Source organism: Pyxicephalus adspersus, chromosome 2 (genome assembly GCF_032062135.1).
Source record: "Pyxicephalus adspersus chromosome 2, UCB_Pads_2.0, whole genome shotgun sequence".
Classification (NCBI taxonomy): Eukaryota; Metazoa; Chordata; class Amphibia; order Anura; family Pyxicephalidae; genus Pyxicephalus; species Pyxicephalus adspersus.
Window position 1 is genome coordinate 139,606,746 of NC_092859.1, and position 25,867 is coordinate 139,632,612.

Sequence of the window (25,867 nt, forward strand, 5' to 3'; positions counted from 1 at the left end):
GCCATCAAACAGCCTAAAACAACCCCTAGAAATGCTCTACAAGCAGAAATGTGACTTCCTGGAAAAAGAAGTGTTTTACTTGGCACTGAAAGAGATAAACTTGACCCTGTTAGCAACTGGCAGGAGCTCAGAAAACTTCAAGAAAAGTTTCTTAACATGTTGTAACACTTTCCAAACCAGAGTTTGCTCAAAAGATTATTTCTAGGGCTCTGTGTGAACATGCTCCTAAACTACATGAACATGCTGGATGATTGTTGTCTGAGACAAATCTCTTCAAATCTGACATGTCATTCATCAATTCTTTATGGTGGATTGATGGATAGTAATCATAGTGAATAAATGAACAACTTATCTGGAATGATTGCTGGAGCTGCTCATCCTCCCTCTCCCATGGTGACAGCAATGTAATCTATCCTATTTTTTTCATAGATCTGTCCTAGAAAGTTTGCTGATAGGAGGTGAAAGCAGAGAAATCATGTGATATGTGCACAGCTACTCCTTCACTAACCAATCAAATGGCAGAGGAATGTCCTCAACCAAGCTGCGTTTATTCAAAGGTAAAGAAATGTAAAATCAGTGACTATGGTATGACATCTGCTAGGGGTGAGGTAATCACAAAAATGTCTGAACAGAATTCAAAATCTTTTGCAGGTGGAACAAATCACATTTCAGCTGTGTATTGAGCTGCTTGTATGGAATTCTCACTAAAAACTAAAGAACCGTAGATATTGCTCAATACGTTTCCAGGTCAGAGGAGTGATGCGGAGTGATGGTTGGCTTTGCTATAGTATTCTGTGTTTATATACGGGAACAACTGTATATCAGACAGCAGTGGTATATGAAGCCAACAGTGGGCCCCTGTGTAGAAGTAACTAGGGGCCCCTTTGCACCTCCCTATGTCTGCTGGTACTGTTTGTTGTTTTAGGGTGGCAATACACTGGCCAATCACACACCAAAAAGATAAAATAGTCAGAGATCTCTATTTAAGTTGAGATCACCACACCTGCCTAATGTTTTTGCTACCAATGGGATGCGATGCACAGTTATCCTTCATCCCTAAGTGATATCAATCACCTCCAGTGCTTTTTATTTCCCACTGCCTATATAACACTAATAAATATACATGACAATAGGCAATCCAATTATGACCCTGACACATTCCCACGCCTAGCTTTAATGATACTAAAGCAGTGTTTCCCAACCGGGGTTCCTCCAGAGGTTGCTAGGGGTTCCTTGAGCAATGAGCAGTTTGTGCCAATCAGTTAGCACCGACCGATGATCTTTTTTGGGCTATCTGTAGGGGTGAAATTCAGCCCTCTTCATGTTCATCAATATGAGAGGAATTCTTCCCACTGACCACCACACTAATGTACTGGGAGCTGGGGATATAGTAATTATAGACGGGGTTCCCTGAAGACCTGAAAATTATCTCAAGGTTCCCCCATATTAAAAAGGATGAGAAAGGCTGTACTGAAGCACAGAATGCAACCACAACATTCTGAAATACAATATCACAGCCAATATTTTACTGTTGTGGTGCCCAATGCACAAGGCTTTATCTTTTTCTGCTATATAATAATGAAGGACAAACAATTAGTGACTTATACTTCTTGGGGTCAGTGCTTGATAACCAGATCTGGTCTGCAATAAACTCTAAATACTTGAATACTGAAATATTCCCATGTCTTGAAAGATTTAATTTAAATTAAAGAACTCTGTGAACCACAAACAATTGTGTGCCTCCAAACAAACCTTGGTCTATCTAGTAGCAGTCACATTCAACCGGACACGTTTTTGTAATGTTGAAAACATTTTATAGCTTTTATTCATTCTTAGGCTGTGAAACATCTTACACATTGCAAGAACCAGTCCAGCTTAGTGTGACTGACTACTGCTAGATACAATGACCTGGAGAAATGAGAACCAGATAGAACTATTCTATAGTCACTATGACTTCTTTTCTGGGGTCTGGCCATTCTAATACACATCAAATCTATTACAAAGTATATCCCCTGAATCATACATATCGGATCATACATTCTGCAAAGTCTCGATTCTAATATATATCTATATCAGGGATGTCAAACTCAAATACACAGAGGGTCGAAATTAAAAACTTAAAACCAAGTCGGGGCCAAACTTGAAATTTTATTGAAAAAATTAAGGAAGTTTACTACTTCATCCATAACTAACAAAAAACAAACCCCTCTACACAGACTTTAGGATTGAAAAGACTAATTTATATCTATCTATGCAGGCTGTGTGTTGTTCATCTTCTCACATCACAAGTTTATCAGACACTAAATATTACACTATGCAGTCTCTAATGGATTGAAACAAATACAATGCCCCTGGTAGTCAGACATCATGTGACCGTGGCCTAGGCTTTGTGGCACATGATGGGTGTACAGGAATAATGTCTATGTATTGCATGTATTGAAAATGATGCAGGTGGGCGGGCCAGATGTAGTTCGTTTTCGGATTTCTTTGGGGGGGCCAAAAAAAGGACCTTGAGGGCCAGATTTGGCCCGCGGGCCAGAATTTGACACCCCTGAATCCACACAACATTCCCTGCAGATAATCACATCCTGTTCATACAAAATTGTTTAAACTCTTACCTCCCGTTTGTATTGCTTATCACATAATAATATCAGACCATGTTAGAAATACTGCACAGTGTCTATATTGGTAGATGCACTGCCAAATTCCCATACAGGTAATAACACTTTATAATTGTTCTCTATTGGCACTCACGTTACCTGTCTGCAGACACACAATGCAGCCTATTCATACTGATTTCCATATTTTAGCCTGAGTATATTAATAACCATCTCTCATAGAACACATGGGAAAGTAAAGGTGGAAGAATAATAGGAAGTCCATCAACTGTTTACATTTAAACTGTTTGTCTGAGTATAGGCCTATGTCTATCCTTAGTATATTTAATTCTACATACTGTACACCAACCTATTATCTCTGCTAGAAGTATGTTCCAAACATCTACTATTGTAGTAAAATAATACTTTCTGAGGTTAGTTCTGAACTTCCCTCCTTTTATTTTCAGGTCATGTAAATATAGCCCAGCTTCATATTGAAAATACTGACCCTAGAACCTTATTCACATCCTTATTATATTCAAAGGTTTCAATCCACGACTCTTCCTTTCATTTTTTTTTTTATTAAAGCTTTACATAATAATTTTACCAGCCATTCTTCAGACCCGCCACCATTCTTGTTCCCATCTCTGGACTCCTTCTAGCGTACCAAATATCATTTGTAATTAAGGTAATTTGTATAATTTGCAGTTCATTTGTATAAAGGTCTCATTTGCATGAGGTCTATAAAAGAGAAAATCTCTTTATTCCTGATGGTTAAGTACCCCAGAATTCCATTTGCTTTCCCCACTGCCTGGTCATTCTCTTTGCTCATGCAAACCCAGTGTTTCTGGACCAGGGTTCTGGTGAGACCGATGGGTCCTCCAGAGATTGCTAGGGGTTCCTTGAGCAATGAGCAGGTTGTGTCTCCCAGGTCAGTAGAAGGGACATCCATGATGCTTCTCATTGACCAGCAATGTAAGAGGCTTTCTTACTAACCACCACACTAACATACTGTGAGCTGTGGATATAATAATTATAGAAGGGGTTCCCTGAAGACCTGAAATGTTAAAAACGCTGAAAGTCTAATCCAAATTATCTCCCTATTACGGTTTGGGTGGCAGTGCCAGGATTTGTAAGTCAATGCAAGTCAGATGTGTTCACACATTTATAGGGGTTACAAGTATGACTTGTATGTATTTATTAGGCGCTTCTTTTAGCTGATAAATCCAAATATTGGGGAGTAAATATGTAAGTAAGTAGGTCAGATTTAGGATCCCATTTACAGATTATCAAATGACTGTTTAAAAAACATTTATATCACAAATCCGTCTCAATCAATACATGTTCATCCTAAGATTTCCTATGTTGTCACTACTGATAGCCAGAGCTGGAAATATAGGGATGTTATAGAAGGAGGTTTTTTGGAGGCGATGCCTCTCCAAATGTAATGACGCAGGAGCCAGGACTGTTGTCAACCACAATATGTGCAGTGCATAAGTATAAACTGATACTGATATTTATTTGCCTGCTACATGGCATGGCAAGTATTACTTTTTACATTTCTCTCTCTGCTGCTGCAACTTATTTTAATTCCATAGCTTTTTTGTTGTGTGTTTATTATTAATATTATTAATATTAATAATATTAATAAACAGGATTTATATAGCGCTAACATATAATGCAGCGCTGTGTTTATGTGTTGGACAATAGGCAGTTTACAAAAGGCTAAAGTAAGAATGTCTACAAACAGATATATAATCAAATATAGAAAATGTGCATTATGTGTGTATGTGAGATGGCACAACAATGTCTGTATGTGTCACATATGCTAAATTGAACTTTGACAGACAAATGCGATAATAGATTATGTCCCAATACATGAGTATTGCGAAAGTGTAGAAGGTGACTTTTACTGAACTAGTGCTAAATCAGTCACTTTAAAAGCACATACTCCAGAAAGTTTGAATAATGTCAGATTAACTTCTGCTCTATCTATCTATCTATCTATCTATCTATCTATCTATCTATCTATCCAACCTTAGATTGTAAGCTCTTTGGGCAGGGTCCTCTTTTCACTGCCTCACTGTCTGTCATTTGCAACCCCTATTTAATGTATAACGCTGCCTATATATATATATATGTGTGTGATCCTAGGCAACACCTGGTGACAGGTGCATCCCAATCTGATGGTGAGAAAATGTAATTTTCTAAAGAACTATTGTACAATAATATAACTTAACTTGATTAAGTATTTCATTATGTATCAATATTTTTCAGAACATAGTATGAAAAAACAAAAATCCACTTCTATTAATTCCAAGTAACAAGTAATACATCTTATCATATACACTATGTAATTTGTATCAGATATTATGCAGACCCCATATACAATAATTTATCTATTAAACATTGGATTTAAATAGAAACTGTGCCATGTGAAAGATTGGTGTACAGGTGTTAGTAAATACAGCATTATTTGTGGCATTCTCCTATAATAAAGCAGCGATCGTGTCTTTACCTAACACTAGCTATCACACAACACTTAATTCTGTATTTTTCTCTGATGCATTTTAGCATATTATGATGAATGCAGCAATCATAGAGAATTCATTGATTACCTGATTGTGCTGGATTTCCAAATTAGTGATTGGTTTTGGCAGCATAGGCATCTTTTTGTCTGGCAGTCCATTCTCTATGGTCCCATTGGTGGTTGTCATATTACAGCAGTATAGGGAGATGTCAGATTAAGCTGGATCAGAGGAAAGCTCTGTAAATTGCTCTGCACAGGATTTCCCTGGTATCCCTTTCTGGACAGACAGGGGAGCTCCTCTCCCTTTAATAAGTTCTGAGCCATTCTGTCATTGGAGGAGGAAATTTCATCTGATTGGTTAAAGGAGGCAACCCTCACACCCCTGTTCTCTTCTTTACAACTTCCTAATGTGATATCAGTTTAGTAGTTTGTAGAATGAGTTACTTGTACAGATGTGCTCATCACATTGATGTCATTTACTGGATATATTCATTCATGCTTTGCTCAGGGTTCTCCTTTGTATGAAGCTAAAGGTCTGTTTCCAAATCTTTCTTATCTTTGTGAGTCCCCTGTATAAGAAGGTGAGACATCTGTGTGTATCAGGAGAAAGTTTATGTTGTAATGTCTGTGTAATAAGAGATGTTATATTTATTCCCTATTGCTAATGCATTGGGACTAAGAAAGACATCTGTGAAATAATATTCAGGAGAAACTTAGTCAGTGTTCTGATGTCAGTTGGATCAGAGAATGTTGCACCATACAAATATTTGTAGTACAATTCAGACACTGAAAGTGTACAAAGAATAAACAAATGTGAAAGTTTTCACTGGGAGATCAATGTCACAAAGGAAGATAAAAGTTTGGTGTGGCTCTCCCCCTCCTATAGCTCAGTGCTTACAAGAAATTAATTTAGCATCACAGATATAAATGAGATCTGATGATGAAGATTTCAAAACTACAAGTGTATAAAGATATTACCATAGACATAAATACACACTTTTTATTTATACTCAGCCCTAACTAAAATCCACAGAGCCCTGCAGTGAAAGTTCATTCAGTTCATGTTCATATATTACACAAAAATGTATTTAGTGCTTTTTGTTAAAACATTACCTACTAGAAAAAGGCAAAGGAGTGATTTTAAAAGTACATGAAATAGTACAGAAAATGGGAAAAGTTTCTTAATTATCAACACTATGTATTATGAGCAGATACAAATATAAGGAGGCAGGCAGTCATAGCTGGGTCCCCTGGTAACAGTATATGAATCTTTATAGAACTAAACTTGATAAAGCAAAGCCAATCTATCTTCCTAGAAGATTTTGATCTGTTGATTTGATTTTGAAAGGAAAGCCCATTGTCACATTTACAGTGATAGGTGTATAATATCTATCTATCTATCTATCTATCTATCTATCTATCTATCTATCTATCTATCTATTTGCCTATATATATTTAAATAAATATTTTAATGAGTGAAAGTAGTATGTATGGATAACAATAAATCCTGTCAATTAGAAAAATCTAATAAATCTATTATTCTAAAAAATATTAAAATTTCAATGTGCCAAATTCTTGTAGTTATGCTGGATAAGACAAGGCATAGTAAACAATTTCTAGTGATCCTGCAGATAATTTGAGGAAGAATACATTGTCTATCCTATTCAATTTTAGGCACTTTGTTCACAAGGATTCTTTTTTCATGTAGACCAACCTGTGACCCTTTAGAAGCTGTATTATGCTCCTGGGGGCCCCATGATTTATTTTACATTGTCCTACTTTTATGTGCTATTACTTACATATTTTTTTAATCTTCCTTTTTTTAGTACTGAGAAATATCAAATGTGGCATATTAAAATATAGAGAGTAGCCCTGGATTGAAGTATCTCTAGATAAGGAAACTAAGGTGGGGACATTTTTTGGAAATATGGGAATCCTATATAGAGACCCAGTCTCTACCGATATTGTCTACTTTTGAACATACTTCCTGGTAGTATGCTTTGCGCATGTTAGAAAATTCCCCCCTGTGGTCATAGAGGATATGTGAATAGAAACCTTCTGATATTGTCAACGAGATGGTGTAACCATTTTTTCCTCTTTCCATAATATATGTTTATTTTCATATGCCTGTGTTTTTTTGTTTGTTTCTCTTTGTTTCTGTTTAGTTTTCCTTGTTTTTTTTATTCCATGTATGTTTCTTGTTTTGTTTTTATTATTATTTATTAAAGCATCCTTCAATAAAAAAAATTAAAAAATAATAATAATATTATTAATAAATAAATATAGAGATTTATAGGTAGAATTAATGTGAGAGCAGTGATTTGTAAAGAAGCTGTAATTACAGGGATCTCTAGAAGCATGTGCCTAGTCTCCAGGAATTCTAAAGCATGTTTGAAGTCTTTCATTGTCTCTTGTATCATCCTGTCGTCTCCTGTACCATGTCGTTAGTATCTATCAGAGATTGTGTGGTCCTGCGGTGATACCGGATTGGATTTACCAGTCTAACAATAGCTGGCTGGATTGGTGGACCATCATTTGACCGAAGGCATCCTATAAAACCTGTCAATGGAAGAAGGGAATGATTATTGTGGGAAGGAATGGAAAAAAAGGTTTGGAGTGGAATATTCTCCTATGTTATTATTTAGAAACAGATAATGTATATAAGATCTATACTGGAAAAAGTATGCAGCTCAACTGTCCTAAAACTTCTCTGTTTACATGATTGTTTCACATCAATTTCTTCCTAAGTAGTGCAGCAAGGATAGGGGTTATGGCCCTGGAGCCTTTAATTTTAATAAAAGAACCAATATAGTTTTTCTTGGGTGTGACACCAGACTTTTCTAGAGCTGCCCCCACTCTCTGGAATGTTCTTCCTCGTCCTATTCAGCTTGCTCCTACTTTCTGCTCATTTAAGAGAGCACTCAAAACTCATATTTTCAAACTTGCCTACCCGTCTTCTTCTGTCTCCTAAAAACTTCACTACTCACCCACCACTACATATCTCCCTCCTATTGTGTGATACTTCCCCCACCTCTTAGATTGTAAGCTCTTCTGGGCAGGGTCCTCTCCTCCTGTGTCACTGTCTGTATTTGTCTGTCATTTGCAACCCCTATTTAATGTACAGCGCTGCGTAATATGTTGGTACTATATAAATCCTGTTTATTATTAATAATAATAATAATAATAATAATCTTTACAGTTCCAGAAACATGTTGGTTTAGGGCCATATATATATCCCTCTCTAATCTTTGATCTAGGTAAGTCTGTGGAGATCTCTGGATCAAAAATCATTTGTTCAGCCTAGGTCTTTGGAATCTTTAGACTTTACTGTACCTGCCCTGTGCTATTTGCCCTTGTGGGTATCTAAAACAATCTTTATTCCCAATTTCATACTATATAAGGATGGCACAGGGGTCATATAGAAGTATCCATCAGTATTGGAAAGAAAGAGTATCCCTATTTAATGTACAGCACTGCGTAATATGTTGGCGCTATATAAATCCTGTTTATTAATAATAATAATAATAATATTATATCTTTTCCATATTTATAATTCAGTAAAAACTCCAACAGTCTGTAAAGAGTAAAAGTCTGTGTAAAATCAGTGGTCTTTCTGCCGTGGTCCCCAACTGCCCCCTACTTCAGTCGTAATAATATCAGCAAAACTCAATGAGTCCTGAGGATCTACATATTTTGGCTAACAAGATTATTTGGGTTTTTGCTCCTGGACCCCACTTACCCATGCATTAAAGTTACATTGCACCCAGTTGGTCACATTACAAGTGGGGTCCTGTTTTTCCAGCTTTTCCTCTTCTGTTTTGTGTAGGAGGTCTTTAAAGCTGCACTGTTTGGCAGGTAAGAACAGTTCTATGCAGAATAGTACTGTGAGCCCAGGCTGCATGATGACCCACTCTAAAGGGACATATGACAGCCTGGGCTCATAGAAAGTGGATTAGGGGATGCTGGAGGTATTTCAGCCTAGGACAGGACTTACTACTACCAGCAGAAAAGGCTGAGGAGGGCAAAGCTTGACAAAGGTGAGTAGTACCCTTGGAGGAAAGAAAAAAGGAAATAAAACGCAATAGTGCATTTGAAGTTTAAAGAGATTGATTATCTAGTACGAAGATTCCCATTGTGACACTTCATTCTGATTCAAAGCTATAAAACTCGGAAACACCTTTTTACTCCACAATAAAATCATACAAGTATTGCGTTTGACAGTCTGAAGATTAACAACCTCTCGCAATATTGTGGTGATAGCACTGATGAAATTTGTGTGTGAACCAAACACTTTGGGATTTGAATCATCTCGCTCTGATGTTGTTAAGCTCTTTGGATTAGCCTTGAGACACGTTTTTCTCTCCAAATTTTTTTTTTTTTTTGGACATTAGTGAGAAAACAGATCTTTGGAGTATAAAATCATCAAGATAAAAAAATACCCAGGCAGGAAGTTGACCCTTTTATTTTTGCTCCAAAATACACCTGCTTCCTAATTCCAGCTGTTTTCTTGAATTCAGTAGCATCTGGTGCAGTCTGCTTTGTGTGTCCCCCTTGGCACAAATTAGTGCTTAGCTAGGCTGCCCATTTGCACGTTATGATTTATGTAAGAGTCTGACAACATTGACTACAGGCAGAGTTAAAACAGATTACAATATGTGCAGCTATGGAAGTGTAGGACGCATTGGATGAGCTGCAATCTTTACCCACGACATAATATAATTCCTTATGCAAATTAATAGGACAATGCATTCTAAAGGAATTCAAAGCTGTCCCATAAGCAACAGTATATAATTATTCTAAAAAGGCCATTTAAAAAACTGTAAATATGACATTCACCCAACATTTATTGGTGGTGAATCCATTAACGCAAATCGTTACCTTTTGTGCATGTCAGATTCCTCTAGCATAGAACAAGCGTTAGATGTCGGCATGAATATACAGATCTTTTTATTACTTTTTCTCCAATGTTGTTTATTATCTTCTTTCAGCTAAAAAGTAGAACGCTTCTGCAGTTGGACACCTTCCAGGAGTGTCCAGCTGAGGAGACACAAGAACATTTGGAAGAAAAGCAGCTCAGATCCTGATTTGGAAAGGTATTGCTTTTTCCTGCTGCTGGGAGGTTTGATCAAGCCAAGGCTTTATCCACAGATAATGTTCAGTATTAAATGTTAGGTAAAAAAATATCACTTTAAAAGAGAAGTACAATTAAAGTCCATCTGTGGGCTAACCAATCACATGTTTTTTTTTATGGAGCAAGAGATACCCTAAAATCACCATCCAGGTCCCATCCCAGGGCCATTTCCAGGTGATGGAGACCACTAACCTAGTTCTGCAGATGTCCCGTGCTGGGTGGCCCCTCGCTGTCCCTTTGAACTGACATCATTGCTGCAATCTTCTATTCTGAATTCTAAGAGGATCCCACCACTGGACAGCCAATAAGGAAGTGGTGTGAGCTCATGAAGAAGGACCCCAACTCCTATAAAAAGAAGAGAGAAGCCTTGGGACTGATGTTGTATGTGAACAAAGCTTTTATCATTTAGATTTTTTTTTTGAACACCAGTGATCAGTTAGAGAATGTTGGTGGGAGTATTATTATTTTCGAGATTTTAAATTTTTGTTTAATACTTCTAAATTATTCTGGGGGAGAAATTTACCTATATCTAAGATCAACACATATTCTTATTGCTTGATGAGAGGAAGAATGGTAAAACCCCTATGGAAACCTTGGGAATGGGTGTAACTTCCTAGAAGTTTGCATTAACTTCCTTATCTCTAATAATCTGTGCCACTGGGAGAGAAAGCGCTGAGACAGTCAAAATTGTACAGTATTTTGACTTTGTTTTGTAATTTAGGATTTTTTAGGTACCACATATTAATTGGCTCTATACAATTCCTAAAATTCATATAAATCATTAACTCACAACAGTTATATACAATATTGAAAAACCAAAACATGAGCAACATTAAATAGATACATCAAAATTTTCAAGGAGAACATAGGTTTTCCCCCTGGTATATTTATGCTTTTGTCCTTTAGCGTCATCAGACGAATTAACTTGCATAATTTATAATTATTTTAAAACAGATATTGGGCCTGATTAATTAATGCTCTCCAAGGCTGGAGAGGATACACTATCATTAGTAAAGCTGGGAAATCCACCAAACCTGGAATGGATTTGGTCAGGATTCAAAACATTTGCTAGCAAATAGCAAATGACTTTTAGGAAATCCATTCCAGGTTTGCTGGATCACTCAGCTTCACTGATGAAAATGTATTCTCTCCAGAGAGCTTTATTAAATCAGGCCCTATGTCGATATAAATGTGTCTCAACCAGTTCCTCCAGAGGTTGCTAGAGGTTCCTTGAGCAAGGAGAAATTTGTAACTCTAAGGTCTGTTTAACTGACGATCTTTTTGGCTATCTGCAATGGTGACATTCTTCCATTGTCCTGCAATGTAAGAGGTATTCTTCCTACTGAACACTACACTAATGTACTGTAGATAGAGTAATTATAGCAGGGGTTCCCTGAGGACCTGAAATATATTTTTAAGGGTTCATCCACATTAAAAAATTTGAGAAAGACTGCTCTATAGAATATTAGAATTACTTTGTTTTGCACCAGACTGAACATTTCAGCAAATGATTTACAAAAAAAAAAGTACCCATAGCTGCCAAGACCCAAAGTGACCCTCTACTGAAACAAAAATTCTCTCGCATGCCTTCCATTCAACAGTAGGCAGTCTTCAATGCTCTGATTACCACAGGAGCTCCAAAGATCTCCAGAGGAACCTCCTATTGTGTGATACTTCCCCCACCTCTTAGATTGTAAGCTCTTCGTGGCAGGGTCCTCTCCTCCACCTGTGTCACTGTCTGTCATGTTATGTGTCCCTTTCTATTCCCATGATGGCATTCAGGCCTGGTGTTTGGCCACTGTGGCTTCAAGGGGGGAACATTGGCATATGTCCCATAAAGGTAAGTTATGAGATTTGCAGCAAGGCCACATCAGCAAATAGTGCTGGGGATGGAAGTGTTGCCTTCTCAGTTTAATTCTGTTTTAGAATAGATGAGTTTGTTTCCAATGGTAACTTTTCATTTCTAAATTATATATTGAGATAAATGGCAGTCAATTTAACTATAAAATAAAAATTCTTGGACTGTAACCTAATGGTTTACAGGTTAGGATAAGCGTGTCCCTAAACCATATGTATTTATACTTTTTTATATCCTACTGTAGAGTGCTGCTGAATGTGATGGCATCATAAATAATGATACGATATAAAACAATATCTTATATATTGTTCATATGGACTTATTCCAATTAAATAAAACATTCAAACTTGATATCTTCAGCATTTTCATTCGAACCTTGCAATAGCATTTTCTTATTTGGATGGCCTTTTAATTACATTGCAAAACAATGAATCGGGGGAAATGCAGGTGCTGTTTGCATAAGAGTTTTTCTTTTTCAGCCGCAGCACGTCTGCGCTTTGGAGACTTTGATAAATGACCCCGGTGACCTTGTTAAGTGGCGCCCTCTGCCCCCTTCTGTAGAAAGTTTTCCTGTACATCTCCCCCTTCTCATCACCCTGCACACCCACAAGGCTCTCTAAACCTCCCATCGTTAGGAAGTGTTAGAAAGCTGGTGAAGTGACAAATGAGCCTGTGAAAGCTCGTTGTCCTAATTAAACTCTGACAAGAAGAAGTGACAAGAGGCAATGGAGGGGAAACAATGAGAGCAGTGTGTGAGGACAGGTTCTGCGCTGGGAACAGCTTTGTAGCCAGGCAAAAAAACTCTTGTTTCCATTTGTTAATCCATATTAGACTTCCCCATAGCCAACATATTCCAGAACTCAGTCTTTCCGTGCTCAGACAGGAACCATAACCATTTGGAAGAAGATTTCTGTATTATTGGATGAACAACTATAGTGTCAAGATGCTGATCAAAGGAAGCAACTTCTGGAGGAACCCTATGGTACCATTGAACTCTGGATGAGAAACCCTGCTATAGTGTATATGAAGGACTAAAGGGGTGATCCACCCTGAGCACTCAGCTGTTGGCTTTGTTTATCTGAGAAGGAAGCCAGCACAGAGATTGTCTTGTAAACTCTATGAAATCATCTGGTTTGCTTGATATAAATCTGACATGTTCTACAATCTCCAATTTCTCTGAAATTGGCACAATACTATAACTGTAGCTGTATTTAGTACTTAGCATGGCCACAGCTATGAGCATGCTTTTGTATTCAATATAGGCTCTATACATTTTATTACCACTCAAGGCATGTGAATATTACTCCGGAAAGGAAGCAGAATTAGTACTGGAACCAGCGTCCCCCTAGCTCAAACAATATATGCTAAAGACATGTAAACCCCTAACTTGCACAATTGTGCTGCAGTAAGGTTAGATGACGTGATTCTTTCTCCAAAAAAGAAAACAGAAGTAGTTCTAGAACCTACAGTGTATATGTTCCTAGCTACAAAATACATGTGTAATGTGATATGAAAGATTTTTAAAGTTCACAGTTTGTTCAGTTGTATAACAACAAGGGTGGATCCAACTTTGTAGCAAAATGCAGAAGATGTCATCAAGTTGGACTGGGCTGCTGAAAATATGAATAATTACCCTTTGTTGGTTTGTATCGTCTGTTCTTGGTAATCAATAGGAGTAGCACCTAATAAGAATCCCTGACAAGGGCAGCATGGTGGCTCAGAGGTTAGCACTCCCACCTTTGCAGCGCTAGATCCCAGGTACAAACCTCATCCAGGACACTATCTGCATAGAGTTTGCAGGTTCCTCCTTTTGCGTGGGTTTCTTTTAGGTACTCCAGTTTCCTCCCACATTCCAAAAACATGCGGTTAGTTTATTTGGCTTGCTTCAAAATTGACCTTAGACTGTATTAAAGACATATGACTATGGTAGGGGTATTAGATTGTGAGACCCTTTGAGGGACAGCCAGTCACAAGACTGTGGACTTTGTACTGCTCCGCATAATATGTTGGCACTATAAAAATAATAATAACAGTAAAGACAAAGCAATTTTCAGAAGATTAGCCCTGCCCATGGTGGTTCAACTATCTAAAGACTTGTCTCAAACTTTACCCGCAATCACAATGTTCTTCACTCCAGGAAATATTAAATGGCTGGATATGAGGTCACCACTCAGCATCTACTCATGGTAAAATGTGATGCCAGGCCAGTGCCCTTTTGGAAGACTGGCATTGTGGCAAAGAACATGCAACAAATCTGAGAATAAATATTGGATCTTGTTATTGCCATTCCACCTCCTCTCCAAGAAAATCTCCCTTTTCCTGTGTGATTGCCTATAAATATTGTCCTTATATCAGTCAAATGATATACACACCATCAGTGGGTGCAAACAAAACCATTGTAATATTTTACATTTTAGGTGGCATTGTTTGTGCATCACAGTTCTAGTGCCAAGAACATTTCTACACCATTAAAGCAAAACAGATAAGAGGCAGACATTTGCATGTCCTTGTTGCTTCACTGGGGCCCCAGTAACCAGTCATCCTAAATAAGAGTACTTTAAACTTCCAACCCTATTTTAAAATAAATATAGCATACACAGAAGGAATAATTCAAGCAAGCACCAAGCAAGTCATCCCTTCTCTCATCTCTCGTTCCTTTTCTGAAACCTCTAACAGCCTTACCATTGTAAAATCTGCGAAAAAAGATCACCAAGATGTATTATTCCATCATTTTGATATTCGAAGTAAAATTTTGGTTTCTTCTACTGTTCTCCAGCTGCCATAACTCCTGCAATCCACGTGTTCTGCTTTGTATGATTGGAATTAAAGTAGACAACCCCAGATGCATGAATATGAATTTCTCTACTACTGCAGCACAAGTGAACCAGCAGAATATGTATATGTATATATGTAGCAGAATGCTTGCTGCAAAAGGCTAATTTTCTTAATACCAAGAAGCAGCGGTAATTGCTTGTTTGTGTTTTTTTTTTAGTGCAACACCCTTAAATGAATGGGAGCACAGAGCCTCCCGGGATACCTACACCTCCCGGGATACCTACCATCTCCTTTCATCAATAGAAAAATAATTGCAGATAAGTGAGATTGCAAGTTTTTTCCCAATCTACATCACCTGATCTCGTGCTTACACAGAAGAAGAGTGGAGAAGATGTTGGCGCCAGGCACTGCCTCTGCGCCCGGCCAAGGACAGATACCGGGACGACACGGGACCCAATGCAAGAAACCTCCCACAGATAGACTGATCTGCGGGATTGGGAAAGTAAGTGTGATTTTTTTGTTTTGGGTTTACTTTAATAGAGTGTTTTCAATATTGTCCTAAAGTTACTTGAAAAGACCTTCTGTAGGCTTATCAGTAATTTTTACCTTTTTTTTATACGTTGGTCCAGAGGTTCTGTGGAAGTGCCCAGCACCCCATGCCTTTTATTTTACCTTTAAATTACCTATTAGCCCTAAAAAACAAGATCTTTACACATTACTACCTGTGCATTACCACTATGTATTCCAGCAAGGTTTCTATATTACACTCATAGTAACTAAAAAGTTTATAACACATGAAGCATCGTCATTATGTTCCATCTTGCTGATTTGCAGCCCAGTTCATTGCACCAATATGCATTCCGGTACAGTGTGCTGGTAAAAACCTTTCTGGTGCAATGTCAGCTCATGTAAATTAATAGGCAGGGACTATAACACATATAACAAAATGCATTATTGAACCGCAAATGGGCCCTTAAATCCTGACTCTGTTCTGTCTGAATGAAACTTATTTATATACTTACATCCTCTTTCAGGTTGTTCCCTTGTAGGAATAAAGAATGTCAAACATGACTCATTATGCTATGTCTATAACGCATTTGTTTTTCTTTTAATACATATAAATTATGAAACAAGGGCTCTCCTCTGACTAATAAGTATGTTGATTATTGTGAAATCCTCCGTGCTATGTGTCAGTCTTGTGCTTTTTAATTTGTAGTTAATATTATAGTGAATTTAAGAGAATTAAGAGAATTATAGAGTTTAATATTTATAGAGAAAGAAATGCTAAGTTGTGGAAATACAACAATAAAAAAACTATTATTTTCCATTCTTTTATTGTATACCCTCCAGTGATCATAGAATACATGAACAACAACAGCAACAAAACCAGAATAGCGCCTTGCAACTGTGCGCGCTTCCTTTGTTATGCTAACAAGTCTTCTAAATGTAGCTTGGAAAGAGCTTGGTGTGATAATGATGTCCAAAGCGTATTGTTCACGGGATTGTCTGTCCCCAGAAAAGCAGCCTCAGCCTATGGCTGGGAGAATGAAAACTCCTATAAAGAAGTGTGAAGCTAATGATACTTTCAGCCTGTGAAGCAATTAGTAAATATTTGAAATTGAACCAATATAAACAAAAATACACATCCTACGCTTCCTAATTGGGAGGGTCTGGGATCAGCCAAGTATTGTTATGGGTTAATGACAGGATGAAATGCTCTATTATTCTGTTAATTAAGAGAAATTCCTTTTGTGTCCAGCCTTTTCTGGCTGATCCATGAACAAAATTAACAGCAGAAGTAACAAACAGAACTATATGAGACTAAAATGAAACATGATATTTTACATACATAGATACAGGATTGTCAAGTCCAAATAAAATGCCATCAATTTCACATTTATCTATATGGGAAAGTTGTAAAATCTTGGAATAAGTGCAAAATATTATTACCTTACCAGCAAGTCTTAATTATTACACTTGGGAGACAAATACTATTTTGTGAAGCCTAAAGGATAAGTATAGCCAAAAGTGTTTATTTTATTTTCATTTTGGAATGAGTAGGGAATGCTTAAGAAAAAAGAGGGACTAACACTACTCAATAGATGGCTACCAACTCCACAATATCAATGCAATGAGGACAAAATTTCAAAAGTGGGACATATAAAATCAAATATAAATGTCAACTCAAAAAAAACAAGAAAGTATATAAAATCCATTTAAACATTAAAAAATGTGTCAATACAATTCCATCCACTTGGAATTTGGAGGTTCTCTCTCACTTTGTAATGGGAAGTGTATTGTGCCAAACGTACCTTTTGCAGTTGTGGCCAAAAAGATAAACCTTGGTCTCTTCAGACTAGAACACATTTTCCCCAATGCTTTTGAAAGAAGTGATATACGTTTTTGCAGATTTAGGCCGGCCATGAATGTTTTTTTCTTTTTAGGAAAAAGTTTTTGTCTTGCTACCTTTCCGCATCACCAAAAGAACACCATCCACACGGTGAAGCATGGTGGTGGCAGTATCATGATCTGGGTTTGCTTTTCTTTAGCTGGAACTGGGACTTTAGTCAAGGTGGAGGGAATTATGAACGGTTATACCAGTCACTTTTTCACCCAAAACCTTCAGGGGTCTGCTAGAAAGTTAAAGCTAAAGAGGAATTTCACCACTCAACATGACAACGACCCAAAGCACACAAACAAATTAACAAAAGAATGGCTTCATCAGAGGAAAAATTAAAGTTTTGAAATGGCCCAGCCAGAGCCCTGACCTAAATCTAATAGAAAATCTGTGGGTTGATGATGAGGGCTGAAAATAAGAGCTGCCCTCACAATCTGACAGATTCCTTTTACAAGAAAAAGTGGGCAAATGTTGAGCTATTGTAAGTTTGTATGAACTGTTACAAATACCGGTCACTTTTGGCCCAAAACCTTTGGACGACTGCTAGAAAGCTAAAGATGAAGAAGACTTTCAACACAACCCCAAGTATACTTCCAAATAAACAAAAGAATGGCTTCACCAGAAAAAAAATGTAAGTTTTGGAATGACGCAGCCAGAACCCAGACCTAAATCTAATTGAAAAACTGTAGGTAACCTCAAGAGAGCTGTACACAAATGATGCGCTCAGATTTGGAGCCCTTTTGCATAGAAGATGTATGACAGAGATAGGGACATTAGATTTTGAGCTACTTTGAGGGACAGCTAGTCACATGACTATGGACTGTACAGCACTGCATAATATGATGGCGCTATATACTGTGTAATAATAATAATAATAATAATAATAATAATAAAAAAGAGTAGACAAATATTGACTAAGTCAAGATTGCCATTACCAAGTGCCATGCTAATACTCCCACCCAAGAAATTTGAATGATGTAATTAAATCAAAAGTTTTTTCAAAAAAAGTATTAGTTTCAGGCTGTGCACACTTTTATAAATTTTTCCTAGAAACTAACAAATTTGTTTGTTTTTCAATTGAATCATATAGGTTATAGCTCACATTAAAGGTGGGGAAAGTTTTGTAGTCTAATTTTTTATAAAAGCCTGAAATTTTACTAGGAATGTGTACACTTTTTATCACACACTACTATGTTCAAGGCCTTGGCAAATAATTCAAAAGTCTTTTTTTCTCAACCATAATTTTATTTACAGAAAAAGGACACGCTTTTTTTTGCTTTTTACAGGGTTTCCATGTTTCTTTATACAATTCAGGCGGATCGTGGTTAATGTGGAGGGGTCAGAGTGCCGCTGCTACTAAAACCCGGAGGTGTGCTATCCCCCTATGTTATGCTGAGCCTCCATGACTGAAAGAAACCAAATCCAATGAATGCAAATGGTAGGCACTGGATAATGCTGGATATCCTCCAGCCAGGAAATGGATCAGTTGCACCTCACTTGCTGCAACTTTTATGGCATGCTAGGAGAAGTTCACATTATCCAGAATCAATGTAAGCCATTTATTGCAGGCAAGGAGCCTGTAAAACTGATTGTAATGCTGAAGTTAAGTTCCAATGATATGTGCACCTGTATGTTTTGTTCTGCAAAGTCTTACAATTCAAAGTTGCACCTAATTCAGCTTCCTGTGGTGCAGTGGCAATGCTCTTCAATTCATGCACCACTGCAACTCTCATATAGGCTGTACATGCTTGCATTATAGCGGTAAAAAATGTTTCAGGGGCGTGGCTATTAGCATAATAACAAAGCTGTAGCTTGTCAATCAGCACCTGGCCACACCCAGTCCCGCCCACTGCTTTCTGGATTGACAGCACTGCTGAAGCCCTCCCACTGTGATCTGCAGTGTCTGGAAGTGGGGTACGTGAGACACAAATGATGGATAACTTGTATTAACCTAGGTAAAAAAGGAAACTTTTTGTTCTAATTTATTAGGTTTGTGATTTACATATATAACTGGAATTGGTACTTTTTTGGATGATCATACAAGAGCCCTTGGTTATATTTAGTATGTCCAATATACTGTACTTCTGTTTATAAATATCCACTCGGTTACTAATTTCCCATTGTGTTTTGCTCTTTAAAGTCACTCACACATCCATACAACAACTGACAATAACACAGTGTGAGACTACAATAACACAAGTTGTGAATCACAATTACAAGAGTTCTTAATGCTATCATGATTCAGTGTGACTGCCGTACACTGCCTAGTAAAGTTTGCTAAAAATATCCCAACACAACGGAACAATTCAGTCTATCTTTACTGAGGTGGTTTTTGGGAGTGATTCACCACAAGGGTTAATAATGCCAAAACACAATTGTGGTGGCAGCCACGCCAGTGACTTGTTCCAGACACATGAAGTCATTCCCTGCCTACTCCTTGTATCTGGGATGAGTTTTGTCAGACAGTTATTTACAAGTGACCGCTGGCGATGGAACGAAGCCCCGCTTTTATCAACCGTATTTTTTACCACGCACCCCTTACAGCTGTAGACATTCCATAAATCCCAAGAGATAGTCCTAAGTAATATTGGCATATGAACTATGCTGGGCTCCAAGTTAATGGTAGAAATCACCAGTTTTATACATGATTTCAGTTATATTAGCAGTTTCTGACTAACGTCTTACCGCTAAACATGTCTGCATATTTTATCTCCAACATTCAAGAGGTGTTTAGTAAGCAGTAATGATTATTTTTGATATACTGAATATAATTTATGCATTTTTTAAATCTTTTGCATAGTTATAATGGTTCTAAATTCTCAGGCTTCTTGACACTTATGGCAAAATCTGAAACTCCACTTGCCCTTCTTATGGAACAATATAATCACCAATCATGACTAAGTAGATCTATTTATTTTATTAGGTTTAATTCATTTTATATTTTATATGTTTTAAACATGGATAAGAGAGTGCTCAAATAGAACACACATATAAAGGGAAATTGTCAATACATTATCAATACAATTATATTGATGACGTAAAAAACATTATTTTATTAAACATATAAATCTTAACAAGTACAATCAGAACAAAACAGTGATCTATGGCCACCAATCATGTAAATGTATAGATATAACTTTGAATTGGATTTTCTTCTTAATGCTATATTCTTAAATTGCTCATATGTATCTTGTAAATACCTAAACAGAAGATTATTTTATTTCCTTATTAGGTTCTCTTTCTCATTTATTATCTACACGTTTCGCAACATGTGTTGCTTCTTCAGGAGAAAAAAGGTATATATACAAAGTTCAATGATTATAACTTGAAAACAGAAACAATCAAGTTTATCACATTTAAATGTTGACCAAGAGAACATCTGGAGGGGAGATTGATGTGTTGGCATAAACATGAACTGGATGTTTAATGGCCTTGACTTTGATGTCCAGTTTGTATATAACCAATGTGTATTGCCATGCTTGATATGGAAAAAAGCATCTTTTTTTTCTTCTTTGTACAGCAACCTAGAAGGTGTGTGGTGTCTCCTCTAGGCATCCAATGAGGGAAGCTTATATATTGTATACATGTGTATTGTGTATGTATATACTGACAAGTTCTTTAACAAAGAAGGGACAGCCCATGTCTCTTCTGCAATAAAACCAATTTGCCTACCTTCACAATTAGAGTCACAAGAAGCACCTAGGTGCTTTACAGAGGATGGCCGTCTCTCTGCATTTTGAATAACACAAGTCCGCAAAAGGATGGAGATATTATGAATAAACCTATGTTTTGAAGACTAATCTCTGCTGGAACTCTGTGAGGGATTAAGGACTAACATTAGAGTTTTAATATTACTTTTGAGAATATATATGGGATACCGTCATCTCTGTGTGTTGTGGTTTTAACTCCATTTTCTGCCTGCCTCCATACCAAGTGACAAAGTGTACTTGCAGTTTTGATAACCTTTGTGGTGATACAGCTCCTATCTGTAACAATTACATCCCTGAAGAAGCAGACATAGTCTGCGAAACGCGTCGGATGATCTCAACATATGTAATGTGTACAATGTATCTAGCCCATTTACCGGTATGTTATAGTGTTGTTTAGGACTCTTCCTGAATCTTGGTATATGATTTTAAAGCAATGTTTTTAGAATGAAGTAAAAAAAATGTAATGTTTTATGATACTAACTGCTATTAAAGTCCCATATTTTGCTTCTTGTGACTCTAATTCAATAATAGGGATAGTGGCAGTGGTATATTTGCTAGGAAATCGGGCAACATAAATAATAGGAAAACTTTTTCACAATTATTTAAGTAAACCCACGTCTCCTCTGTCCTTATATGGCTCTGATTTCTTCCCTTGATCCTTTTCGAGGTTTCAGCCACCTTGATTGGCTAAGCCAGAATGACATAAAGACTTACGGTATCCTCAATATATACCATATTACCAACAGTATTCACAACGCCCGGTCCATAAGGACATGATTTGAAGGGTTTGAAGTCAAGAAACTGTAATGGCCTGCACAGAGCCCTGACCTCAAACTCACTGAACACATATGAGATGAGATGAAATACTAGTTACAAGCCACATGTTCTCATCCAGTACCTGACCTCACAAATGTTACAGACTACAAAGTCGTTAAAATCCCGGCCTCAAAGTGGAAGATGTGTTATGTGTGGCTTGGGTCTTGGCAGGGGTTATGGGGCAACTCCATAGGATGTTAAGAAGGCTTATATACTGGCAGTGAAGTATTCAAGTGCCCACAAATGTTTGACCATGTAGTGTATAAGTGTATGCCATGCTAGTTATTATTATTATTATTACAACACAGTATTTATATAGCGCCATCATATTATGCAGTACAGAGTCCATAGTCATGTAATTAGCTGTCTCTCAAAAGCTCACAATATAATGGCCCTACCTCAGTCCAATGTTTTTAAAACAGTCTAAGGTCAATTTTGAGGGGAAGCCAATTAAACTAATTGCATGTTTTGGGATGCCAGAGGAAACTTTAGTACCCGGAAGAAATACACACAAACATGGGGACAACCTGCAAACTCCATGCATGTTAGTGTCCTGGCTGAGATTCGAACCTGGGACCTAGCGCTGCAAAAGCCAGTTATAAAAATTGAATGATTAGGTAGGTACATGTAAGGGGTGGCCCAACACTATCAATCCATGAAGAGTTTGTATTATTAACTACAACAACCCTAAGCAAGAATCTACGTTTATTCTGATGAAGTGGATACTTATTTCCTATGGGTTAGTTCACCAAAACGTGCAGTGCAGTTTGTAATTGTTTTCTTTACTTTGTTCAAGATTATAACATTTTCTTTTATTTAAGTGAAATAGAATGGTACATACAAATATTTCATATTTACTATTACAAATTCCATTTCTTGTGGAGTGATTTACTGTGATGATCTGTATTGTTTATAGACGTAATTAGCAGAAGTGTATATTGTACACATACCATACCCTCTTCCTCTCTGCAAGAAGATACAGAGCTTAGCTCATGTAGTTTGTTAGATAAAGGCAATAAATCTCTAAACAAACACTGGTGGTCTTATTTGTTTGGCTAAGAATTTTAGTAGCATGCTTTATTAAATATTTATTTTTACAAGTAATGAAAATAGAATATAACAGGATAACTTCATAAATGTGTCAGCAACAGTTTCTTTTCATCCTGAGATTGCTTTGTTATCTTTCTTCTTTGGATTCACATCAGAACAGAAAAAAACATCACACTGACACTTTGTTGCAACATATCCACTTTCTGGAAATTTAGCCCCTCGACCATTTTGGACAAATACTGTAAATGATATTGTGTGCATGGAAGAAGGCTGAGCCATAGAAAATGACAAATGTACCCAATAATTGGCCCAAAGGAGTATTTGGCTGCATAATTCCAAATTCCCATTGTTGCGAAACAAACTGGGAAATGCTTTCTCCTCAGACTGGGTTATGTACTTACTTCTATACAATGTCAACCTTATTACAAAAAAACTGATTTCACCATAAGGGTATCAACACCATAAGTGGATTCATTATTCTAGATACAAATGGGAACCTTATTTTTTTTACTAAAAACACTATATATGATTAGTATGGCACTGAGCAATAAATGGAGGTGATAAAGCGATTATGATTTGTATTGGCCTATGGGGGAAGGGCCAAAGCTGTCTAGTCTAGAACCCAGAATAGTCAGGAATGGACCTTGGTATAATATCTATAAATGGGCATGACGGGAACATTACTTTGGACTTTTTCAAGGAATGAAGGTTTAAACTGTAGGACAGTGGTCGCCAACCTTTTCGGACCCATGGACCACTAAATTTACCGGCTCCGGACCACACATGCGCGGGGAGATGGGTGTCACTCAAGGAGGAAGAAACGTTCCCCATAGTGACGTCATGATGCCAGAACCCACCCTATTCCCTGACCCAGCGATCCGTACAGGGGACATGGTCTGCTGCTCCGGTTGGTGTGCCCCCATGGTGGGGTCCTTCTCCTGACCTCAGAAACCCAAAATTTTCTCATTGACCACTGGTGGCGACCACTGCTGTAGGACAGCCTTTCTCACTCTTTTTATACCCAAGCAATCCTGCTAAATAATTTCCTGGGGAACTCCTTTTAAAATCAGTTCAGTGGAAAATTAGGTCAGTGTAAAAAAAATACACTTTTCAATCATGGTCAATGCCACCCTTATTGTGGTGGTCAGAATGCCACCCTTATAGATAAAAAATAAAAATACAAAAAGAGCATTAGTGTCATTCTGTTGACTCTTCCGAGTGGCATTGGTCGAAGACTAGGAGGTCACTATCAAATGGGAGGTCAATCAGCCAAAACTCCACGAACCCCTACAAACATCTGGATAAGTGTTTCTCAATCTTTTTAACATGGGGGAACTCTTTAAATAACTTTATGGTCTTAGGTAGCCACTTCTATAATTACTATATCCACAGCTCACAGTACATTAGTGTTCTGGTCCATAGGAAGAATGTTTCCTACATTGCTGGCTTTACAGATAGCCAAAAAGATCATTGGTGTAATTCAAACTGACCTGTGAGTTACAAACTGTTATTGCTCAAGGAACCCCTTGTGTTCCACGGGACCCTGGTTGAGGATATCTGCTGTGGAAGGGCACATTCTTTTGTGATATGAATCCCAAAAGCTGAAGGAAACTAAATGTCATCACCACCCACTAGGTGAAAAAGCCAGAATTTAGGTTTCAAGGAAAGTAACCTTGAATTTTTTTAATATTTTGTTGTTTTTTTTTGTTTTTGTGTTTTGCATCCAGGGTTTCTTACACCCTATTTTTCCTATCTAAGGAAAGGCTAGCAGATGAAACATAATTAGTTTAATGCAAATTATTTATTTGTATTATATATGTATATGTATTATATATGTTGTTGATTTTTAGTTATAGTTATTATAGTCGCGAAACGCGTCAATGTAGACTAGTACAACTAAGAGACCACATGTTGGAAAGAGATCCTTGTTCAGCATTTAGGAAAAGAATTTGTGATGAAAATACTTTTTTGGGATTTTGTTTATGCTGTATAAACAATTGTACAAATTTTATTGTGGTTTTAAAATGATTTACTATTAAAGTATTTATTGTTTAATTTTACTTTATGCCTAAAAAGTCCTGTTTTTCTGCACAAAATATGAATATTGAATCAACCAATTGGGATGTGGCATTGCATCTTTTAGATGTCAATATTTACTGATCAGATCATTTCCATTGAATTATGAATTAGTTTAATGCAAAGCCTGCCTTATGTGAGACATTTTAAAGGCGATTTAGTCCCAGCCCTACAGTAATTTGTGCTTGTTCATTGCCTTGTGCACTCAATACGCCTCTTTCTATTAGATCTTCCAGTTGAGAGGGGCCAAACAGAGGATTGGTACCAAGTCAATTTCAGGTACCTAAGCTATTTGCATTAACAAAAATGTTCTGATCTATTTTTGAATATAGAGCTGTATTCATTGTGATTTTTTTTATCTGATAGGAATCTAGCTCTAAATAAACCATAACTGGGATATTTTCTGCAAAGATCCCAAATGTTAGATCTTTACAAGGTATAATTTGTTGTAAAGAAAGGTGTTGGCATTTGCCCACAAATGATCTTTGTCAAGGGCCCACTTATAACTTAATGCAGCCTTGTCAGTAAGGGTATTTTCAAGATTCAGTAAAGAGCATGTGTGGTCATTAAAAATTCCTATGGTCCATCTGTGGTGCCATATAATGACCATGGCTTTTGCACCATCTCTCCAGGGACAGGCACTGGAAAGGAATAGTGGGAGCCCTGATTTTGGCTGTGCTTCAGCCATGTTCTCCCATGCGTGTAGCAGCTGCTATGCCCTCCGAAGAACAGCCGTAGCCAAGGCTTACCCAGGTGTTTGGGTCTAGAACAAAGGACCTTTTCACTGTCCTGGGAGGATACACAAGCCGTGCTGCTTGAATGGGTTGTTCCCAGCTGGTTGTATTGCTGTGTGTGTATATACAGTCAGGCCTCTTATAACAGACATGAGTAATTTGACTAGAATACTTATTGCTGTGAAACTAAAA

At 37.3% G+C, this 25,867-nt stretch overlaps 1 protein-coding gene across 1 annotated transcript in view; it reads right to left on the reverse strand.

Annotated features, from left to right (window-relative positions):
- Positions 1-5,414, reverse strand: part of ALDH1A3 (aldehyde dehydrogenase 1 family member A3) — a 28,012-nt gene extending 22,598 nt beyond the window's left edge. Inside the window, exon 1 of the mRNA XM_072399124.1 lies at positions 5,216-5,414. Within this exon, the coding sequence (XP_072255225.1) occupies positions 5,216-5,314 (99 nt within the window). The 5' untranslated portion in view covers positions 5,315-5,414. The remainder of the gene's footprint in view (positions 1-5,215) is intronic.
- Between the last annotated feature and the right edge of the window lie 20,453 nt (positions 5,415-25,867).